Source organism: Chenopodium quinoa, unplaced genomic scaffold (assembly GCF_001683475.1).
Source record: "Chenopodium quinoa cultivar QQ74 unplaced genomic scaffold, ASM168347v1, whole genome shotgun sequence".
NCBI lineage: Eukaryota > Viridiplantae > Streptophyta > Magnoliopsida > Caryophyllales > Amaranthaceae > Chenopodium > Chenopodium quinoa.
The window spans coordinates 3,455,941-3,465,837 of NW_018745650.1; the positions used below are offsets into that span (position 1 = coordinate 3,455,941).

The 9,897-nt window shown below is 36.5% G+C and overlaps 1 protein-coding gene across 1 annotated transcript; it reads left to right on the forward strand.

The window, feature by feature from the left end:
• Positions 1–301: 301 nt before the first annotated feature.
• On the forward strand, positions 302–9,779 carry LOC110716979 (eukaryotic initiation factor 4A-3). Its single transcript, XM_021895625.1, has 8 exons — positions 302–759; positions 4,008–4,248; positions 4,385–4,465; positions 5,078–5,185; positions 5,269–5,388; positions 6,179–6,346; positions 7,961–8,047; positions 9,389–9,779. Exons 1-8 carry the CDS (start codon positions 455–457, stop codon positions 9,500–9,502), a joined length of 1,224 nt encoding a protein of 407 aa, XP_021751317.1. The 5' UTR covers positions 302–454; the 3' UTR covers positions 9,503–9,779.
• The last annotated feature ends 118 nt before the right edge of the window (positions 9,780–9,897 follow it).

The window sequence follows — 9,897 nt, forward strand, 5'->3', positions numbered from 1 at the left end:
ATTTTTTATTTTTATTTATTTATTTATTTTTTAAAAGAAGTAATTATGTTTGATTTGACATAATGTGACGAGCAAACGTCATGCGCGCGTCTCATTATTGTTGAAGCAATTAACCGGTGTCATTTCTAGCAAGAGACTATAATTATATAGCTAGTTTCGAGACTAGCTATTACTTATTAGAATTTGAGCACAACTTTTCCGACCAGGTCTGTAAACTTGGCTCAAAATGGGTCAATTTTTCGGACAAAGCCCAGCGAGTCCGACCCATGATCACCTCTACTTAAGTTCGCCCTATTTAATACACACAATTACACAAACAATTAATTAATTCAAAAAAAAATAAAAAAATAAACACAGGCAGAAACAGCTAACAACGAGCCAAAAGGGGAGAGAGAGAAAAACCCAAGAAAATCTCTACCCGCAGCAAAAGAACAACCTTTCGAAGGCGGCAACGATGGCGTCAGGTTCAGTAGTTCCGGCAAATAGAGGAAGAAGAAACCTAACCGATGATGAAAAGCTACAGTTCGAAGCAACAGAAGGTATTGAACCTGTAACAAGCTTCGAAAGAATGGGGATTAAAGACGACCTTTTACGTGGGATCTATGCTTATGGTTTCGAGAAGCCTTCTGCTATTCAACAGCGTGCTGTTATGCCGATTATTCAGGGTCGTGATGTTATTGCGCAAGCTCAGTCTGGTACTGGGAAAACTTCCATGATTTCTCTCGCTGTTTGTCAGATGGTTGATACTTCTACTCGAGAGTATGTGGATTTTTTATTTTATTTTTTTATTTTTGTTGTAATTGGTTTTTTTAGGGTTTTGATAGTTGGATTTTGTGATTGTTTGGTTTAATTTTTCTGGGGTTTGTTTTGATTGGGATTTTAGTGGTTTTGAGAAAATTAGGGTTGGGGAAAAAGGGTTTTTTTTTTGTTGATTTTGATGAATTGCTTGATTAAGTTTGAGGTGAGGTTAAAGATTTGGAAATTAGGGTTCGCTTGATGTTTATCCTTAATTTCCAAGTGTGTCAGAAAGGCGAGGTGGGTTTATTAAAGTGGGTTAATTTGCTTAGGACGATGAGGTTTGGTGAAAAGAAGTGTTTAGGAAGAAGGTAACAGGAGTTAAGTTTTGGAAAAGGTTGTGATTGTAACAAAATGGAATTAGCTGGTTTATACTGTCTTTTCAATTGACTTTGGGCTGAGAACTCGAGATGCTTTTTGATGTGTTATACGGCTGTTTGTCATTGGGAATTAGTTGACAAAGAAGAAAGGGGCGTAAATTTACGAGCTTGAATGATGAGGTGCAGTGTTTTCCTCCTTATGGGATAAGTATAAAGGGAGAGGACAAGTTGTTACTAATGCTGTGGTCAATTGTATTGCCTTTGAGCAAGCGCGTGGATTAGGAAGATTAATCCTATTTTCTACTCTTCCCAAGCATGGCTGAGGTAGAGTTGCAGAGCATGAAACAAAGAGTTGCTGCTAATCTGTTGTAGGGCTCATTCATTTGCTTACCTTCTCTCGACTTTTTCCTTAACGGGGTAGGGTTGGAAATTATGGGTAAAAGTTTGCATTTGTAAGCTGGTTCTATGCGATAGGAAGGATAGAGGTAACCTGGCAATGTCAGTTTTCAACCATGTCTCCAAGGGGGCAGTTGAATGAGTCATGAGTTCTGCGAAATTATACGAACCAATAGCCTGAATTTCTTTCTTTTGTCTCTTGAGCAAGGTTGCAGTTTTTTCGTACCTTAATGACCTTCCTTATTGAAACTAGTAAACTACTGTCCCACTAATTTGCCATTGTAATGAAAAGCTCTTACCTTGGATCCACTTTGCATTTCAAACTTCCATTTTGCCTCAGCACTTTTTCCCCTATTGTGAATTTGTTATACTCTCTTTCAAATTTATGGATATCCTTATTGTCTAGTTTTATACATTCTTCATGTGCAACCTTTTTATGCTATCTTAATCGTAGTTGGAGGCTTGGAGCTACTGTCCTTTCGTTTCTCATTTTCTTGTCGATCTATGTTATTTGAGTTTTCTCCAAACGATTTCCCACAATATTGTTAAAACAAAAATAGATTCCCATTATACATTGGTTTAAAAACAAATTCCCTAGATACTGTCCACGTAGGATCGGTGTTGGCCTTTAATTTTTTTCTTTTTGTTCAGCTTAAAACCGCTATTACCATTAGCGGTTTTAGAAAAGAGACCGCCTCTAACTAATAATAGGTCTCTTTGCGTCTTCGGTTAATTCACAAGCCTTAGCCTAAAGCAAGAAAAGAGAGCGTCGTCAATTACACTGACAAGTTCAAAGAGATCGCCTTTTAATAAAAACAGGTCTCTTTGACTTTATTAAAAGAAATTGCAAAACCGCTAACATAGCAGTCTTAAGCTGAACCGAAAACCAATCCTGCATGAACGGTATTTTGGGAATTTTTTTTATAACGAAGCATAATGGGAATTTATTTTTGTTTCAACAATATTGAGGAAAATCGTTCGTTTTCTCCTCTCAAATGCTGACTTGTCTTGCACATAACTAGTTGTTATTCACCCTTTAGACTACTTTGAACAACCATTATTATACCGAATTGCTATTTGACGAAATAAATATACTCAAGTTGACAATGTTAATTACTTTCATACCCTTACTTTCAAATGTTATTACATCCTCACCCATACTTACCTTCAAACCACAAGTTCATGCCACCACACCACAACACCTACACTGCCACCACCATTAATACCCCAGCCACCGTCACCACCACCACACCGCCACATTAATGAACGCTTAATTATGCATAATTAAACCAAATTAAGGACGACACATATTAGATGCAAAATTATTAATTTTGGCTAATTATGAAAATTCAAATTAGATGCAAAACATTAATTTTGACTAATTATTTTCGAAATATTTAAAAAAAAAAAAGAATTTTAAAAACTTAAAAAAAATAATATCGGTGGACATTTGTAGGAGATGTCTCGAGATGTCTCTACTGTGGTAGGGACATCTGTAGGGAGATGTACCATAGGTGGAGACATCTCCGACACATTGTCTTTACCAATGGAAGAACATCTACAAAAAATGTCCTCCACATGGTGGAGACATCAAAAGGTAGATGTCTCTACCATGGTAGGGACATCTCCGATAGGTGTCTCCACCGTGGAAGGGACATCTCCGATAGATGTCTCCATTGTGGAAGGGACATCTCAGACAGATGTCTCCACCACGTCGAGGACATCTCCGACAGACGTTCGTAACCAACAACAAAAATAAAAAAAACAAAAAAACTTACCAGCGCGGTGACCGGCGTTTTCCCCCGTAGTTGCTTTCGTTGACAAGGCATGACGGTGGTGGCGTCTATCTCGCGCTTGCCCTGGTTTGCGGAGCCTCGCCGGTGTTGCGTGTTGCATGGTGGGCTGCTATCGTCATGAAAAGGTTGTTGTCGTTTAGGCCCTAGCCGACGAGCTCGGCCGGTGTTGCGTGGTGGGCTGCTGTCGTCGTGAAGAGGTTGTTGTCGTTTAGGTTGGTGTTGTGGGTGGTGGCGGCTTGGTGAACAGTGTGAAGGAGATGGTGGTGTATGAGGTAGATTGAATTAGGGGGAAGGGATTATTTATAAGGGTATATAGGTCATTTATAATGTTGCCCTGAGTATTTTTATTTCGTCAAATAGTAACTCCCTTATTATAGAGTGGAAAGGTTTTATCTGTTGTGTGTGTATATGTGCTGAATATAGTGGCTGATAAGGTGTGTATTCAACCAGGTGGACTGCAAGAGAGCTAGTAGATTACAAGGAGCTTATATTTGCTGAAGTTATTTGTTGTTTGTGTGGAGTTACGTAGTTAAAGTAGTACTCTAGATCAGATGGTGAAAGGGAATCTAATACCATCTTTCATAAACTTGTTTTCTTTCTATTGCTTGTTTTTTGGTAACCTTGGTGGAGATTAGTAAGAGTTGTATGTTCTTTGGCTTCATGGTTCATGTTTCTTTGTAATGTTTCCTTTATTCTCTAGGGTCCAAGCATTAATTGTGTCACCTACTCGGGAGCTGGCTTCGCAAACAGAAAAAGTTATAATGGCCATCGGTCTCCACATGAATATACAAGCCCATGCATGCATCGGAGGGAAAAGTGTGGGTGAGGATATCAGGAAATTGGAGTATGGAGTTCATGTTGTTTCTGGAACCCCAGGTAGAGTGTGTGATATGATCAAGAGGAGAACACTGAGAACCCGAAACATCAAACTCTTAATTCTTGTAAGTCACTGGTGCTTTTTTTTTATCAGTATTTTATTCTCTTATATAATTGGAGATTATATTACTGCTTTTGAGCTTTGAATGGATTGTTGTCATTTAGTTTAGTTAACTCAGGTACTATTTCTTTTTTTTACAGGATGAGTCTGATGAGATGTTGAGCAGAGGTTTTAAGGACCAAATTTATGATGTCTATCGTTACCTTCCACCAGAGCTTCAGGTATCATCCCCTCCCCCCACCCACCCACCCACACACACACACACAAAGAAAATAATAAGAGGGAAAAACAATGATGTCTGGGCTTAATTTTCCTTCTATTGTTCTTGCTTTAGTGGGTTAGAGGCTTTTTCATGCAGTCACCCTGATTCTATGATTTACAAGAGAATTTATCTTCACCATAGACCTTGGTGGTCCCAAAGTTTCTAAATGTCTGGTTTATGGGTGCCAATGTTTGCATTTTACTAATTTATGAAGCTGCCTGTGCAAGGAAGATCTCTTAAAAGATTATGATAAATTTTTTGTTGTAAATATTTGTTCTAATTGGCTGATTTACTAGTTAGTTATATGAAAAGAATGGAACAGAAAATATGCAGGACAAAAACAGATAGGTAATGTTCTTTGGTTATGGAGGATGTGGTGTGAAGAGAAGGATGTTATGATGTTTTGCTTCCTTTATTATAGTCAAAAAATTTGTATTTGGCGTATGGTCATGCTAAACCAAGACAACCTTATTGCTCTCTTACTGGCTTTTATAGGTGTAATTATTTCATGTTTGTTTAAATTTACATGGTACTACGTCATTAATATACGATATGTCTGTGCTGTTCGTAGGTTGTGCTGATCTCTGCCACCCTCCCCAATGAAATTCTGGAGATCACGAACAAATTTATGACAGATCCTGTTAAAATCCTCGTGAAACGTGATGAATTGACTTTAGAGGTAAGTACCTTACTCCTTTTTTATCTTGCAAATGAGACAACAGGTACAGTTTCCTTATTCTTATATTCAACCAACAATGACAGGGCATCAAGCAATTCTTCGTTGCAGTTGAGCAGGAAGATTGGAAGTTTGATACCCTTTGTGATCTTTATGATACCCTCACAATTACTCAAGCTGTTATCTTTTGCAACACTAAGCGAAAGGTAATATATTCATTTTAATTTTTATTTATTTTTTGGGGTAGCCACCCACTTGTGGGATTAAGGCTTTGATTTGATTGATTGATTTTTTGGGGTGGGGTTTTCATTATACGGTTATTCCCTCAATAAATGACTTCGATTCACTTATCACCTGGCATTAATGTATTCTTTGTTTGTCAAGCTTGGTTGCAAGTGACTTTTTTGTTTTTGATGTTTTGCTAGTTCTCGGTTGCTGTGCTTCATAAGAATTATGACTAGTTTCTGAATCTGTTGTGTCAATGCTAAGAAAGCTGATAGATCATAGGATTAAATGGAGTGTGGGGTGGGTGGGGGTGTGAGACAAGATCATGTTGCAAGCAGAACGAAATAAAGCACTAGGGTGGCGTTAGTGCGTTACTGCATATTCACATCACGGGATCAATGGTTTTTTTTTTTTTTTTTTTTTTTTACGGAGTATTATTCTCTGTTGAATCAGTTATCTGTAGCATCTTCTTTCTTTGTTGCTGTGCTTCATAAGTATCATGACTAGTTTTTAATTCTGCTGTGTTGATGCTAAGAAAGCTGGCTATAAATCCTAGGATGAAATGGAGTGTGGGGTGGGTGAGGGTGTGAGACAAGATGATATTGCAAGCAGAATGAAATAAAGTATTAAGAAGGCATTACTGCATATTCACTTCACAGGATCTCTGTTATTTTTTATTTAACTTTGTTGAATCAGCTATCTCAGTTTTCTATGGCATCTCCTCTATTTTGTTCTGGTTAAGTTAATTGAATTTTTCTCAACATGTGATAGGTGGATTGGCTGACTGAGAAGATGAGAAACAATAACTTCACTGTTTCATCAATGCATGGTGATATGCCCCAGAAAGAGCGAGATGCTATTATGAAAGAATTCCGTGATGGCGACACTCGTGTTTTGATCACGACAGATGTTTGGGCTCGTGGAATTGATGTCCAACAGGTAAATGTCTATACTTGGTTTGAAGTTTAAGTTCTACTCTCCCCCCTCCCCTCTTATAAGGTGCTTTACATAACAATTTTGCTACACGAAATTAATTTTAATGGTTCGTATCCTTGGAGTTTGTTAGATTTTAATTCATATATTTGAATTTCCTTTGTTTCCATTGTGTTTTCTAGGTTGCTAATTATCCTCTGTTTTCCATTTGGATTCTACATATGTTGATCATGAATGGTTCCTTTATGGGCAAATTTGGATTTCTTTTCTTTGATAAACCTACTAGTGCAAGCTTAATTACCCTATGTCCTGCCGGTTGTCTGAGTCAGCCATACTATCATTCTCGATATAGAAATATAGTTGAGATGCCATCTCCATTACCCTAACTAAGTAACTAGTATAACTTTTTACTGCTAATAGGTAAAGAAACAAACAAGAAATGAACTACAAAGGTTGCCAACTACAACAACAAAATAAAGCCTTAGTCCTTAAATGGTGTAAGGGCGGCTAACATGAATCGTTATAAGGAACCATTCGCCAAGAAAATTGAGCATAGCAAGATAGTTGATTGAATAAAAGTGGGGCGAAGGGGAAAAAAAAAGGTGTGTAAAGTGGAACCAAAAATTAATCAATCAAAGCCTTAGTCCCATAAGTGGGGAGAACCAAAAATAAGTTATTCAAATTAAATTCAAGAGAGTTTAAAAAGAGTGTTGAGGGGATAAAAAGAGAGCCATATTGTGCTGGTGTGAGCCCTATATAAATTGTACACCTAGGCCCTGTTCTCATCACTTCAAAAAACTAATATTCAGTAAAAATCAGTTTTAATTCCCTAAATATTAATTCATTAAAAAAAAAAAACCAGCAACTAACCAAGGAAATCAGTAAAATCATTTATAATTAAAAAAAAAAACTAATAATTGAAAATCAGTTTGAATTAGTAATAGTAATTTAAGTTCAATCTAAATAATTTAATTTCATCCAAAATAAGGTAATTTAAATAGGGTTTTGGTACTACTCACATACTATCCTTTGATCATTTATTGCGATATATACTTGAGTTTAAACTTTGTCATGTGGTGTTGTTGAATTCTTCTCAATGTATACTTTTAAAATACCAACCTTATCATTCTTACTTATAAAATAATTAAGTATATTAATGGATATAGCTTTGTCTGTTGGGATGAGCTCCAATTGTTGCAATACTAAAACAATGGAGGAAGCATTATTATTAGCCAACTGTGTATTTTCAAATTTGCAACTATTTACTATCCTCTACTCCCACTGTCTTAAGGAATAGTCGCATTTACTGCTTTTGGTTGTCCTAAAAGAATTTTCTTATATTTTAAGTTGAATGACTGGATTTCCCAAGATATCAGATATCCCTTGTTTTTAAAGAGTGATTACAGAAGGTTAGAGGGTCACAATTATCACAAAGATTATTTTGGTGAATTTTATCTTATACTTAAATACGATTGGTGGGGGTGATGTGCAAAAAATTTTGAATGGATGATGTAGTATGTTAAAGGTTATATAACTGATTAGGTACACTTAAGATATTTTAATAGCTCTTGGAAAAATATTGCCTCAGTTGTGCTTTAACTAACTTGTTAATTTCTTCAGGTTTCATTGGTAATCAACTACGATTTACCTAATAATCGTGAACTTTATATTCATCGGATTGGTCGCTCTGGTCGTTTTGGGCGTAAGGTATGTGATATCTGTTAACAGTTAAGCTTGATCATATTACATCTTATAAATTAGTTATTCTTGGTGTTATTATGGTTGGCATTCTCCAAGTATCACACCTTGTGTTTAGATGATGTAAGCAAATTGTGATGTTCTTGTTGTAGTTTCCCTGGTATGTGCATGCTTTGCGTTATGTTGAATCTTTCCTTGTTTATTTAGGTTTGTTCAGTGTTTAGCTTGTCCTCCCCCACCCTCTCTCTCTCTCTTTCTCTCTCTCTCTCTCTCTCTCTCTCTCTCTCATCCAAAAGAGAGAAAGTCTTCATTCATCTGAAGTTGGAGAGCAAAATTTGCTAATATGTTAAGAATTATATTACATAACTATAATTACGGTGCTTATATTATACCCAAAATCACTTTCCTTGACTTGAAAAGTCAATTCGCAATCTTCTTAACTTCTGTAGTTTTCCTATTTTGTGGAATCCTAATAGATTATATCTACAATTTTAGGAAAAATGAGAATTAAAGCTATTTTTGTCTTCTTGGGAAAAGGCACTTGATACCTGTGGTTTTATATCAATTGGTTAACAGAAAAATTGCATACTTGTGTTTGTTGATTAATATTCTCCACTTATTATGGTGTATATGTGTTCATGGTGTATTTTGACAATATGATGAATTGTTAATAATCCCTTATTTCTTTGTTTTGTATGAGGTTTTTCACTTGGCATTTTATAGTGAATAGGGTCTCTAGGTCTTACCTCAAGTGAATTGCAATCTGATCATGTGAGCCAGTATATCATTAGATAATTAGTGACACTGAGGGTCGCTTATGATACTTTTCCTTGGATCTTTGTGCAATTTTTGTCTTTTCTTTTATATTTGAACTTTCCATTCAATCCATGCTAGGCTGAGATTGGTGGGGCAATATATTTTCACTGAGATTTTCATAGTTGAGCAATAAGGGATAAGTAGGCCCGGAGGGGGGGAGGGGGGCGCGTGGTGGGTGGGTTTGCTGGTTGGACAGCATGCAACCTATATCTCAGAAAGATTGTTCTGAATCAAACAATCCTCTTTTGCAACTTCCCAAATAGAAGTAAGAAATATCCATGGTACCAAAATGCCTAAAATTTCACTAAGAACCTTAACCATATAAGTAACAACGAAAAATTGGCTCTAAAACCTTGATGTTAAACTCTGCTTAGCTGCTGTGAATCTGTGACCCTGAGCTTGAGGGAAATTAACTCGTGACACAGAGATTGTTTACTTAATGGTGCATGTGAAGCTCATTCAGTTGTCTTTTTAATTCACTTCCTGCTATCCTTACTTTATTTGTTTACTTAATGGTGATTGTATATGTTGCAGGGTGTTGCTATTAACTTTGTCAAGAAGGATGATATCAAGATTCTAAGAGACATTGAGCAATATTACAGTACCCAAATTGATGAAATGCCGATGAATGTTGCTGATTTGATATGAGGTCGACTTGTGCGTGTGTGGGATGAAATGCCGATGAATGTTGCTGATTCGATATGAGGTCGACCTGTACATTGATGTGACTGATTTCTAATGCCTGGAAACAGGGTGCGTGTTAGTGTGGCGATAAGCTGCTATGGTGTGGATTGACCGGTTTTCTCGTTTTTCCTGTAATGATAGTAAAACATTTTGCTTGCATTATTCTTAAACTGTTTTGATATGTTCAATATTTCTGCTTCAAAGTTCTAACTGGACTGAGGGTGCATTTTCTCTGCTGCTTTTTTTTGGTCGAGAGTTGGTTAGTTCTTATTTCATGCAGCTTACAGTTATGGATTGAAGTATCACACAAATCTAAATTCTTTGAAGTGGAATCTGGAACTTTGACTACCATTGCAAGC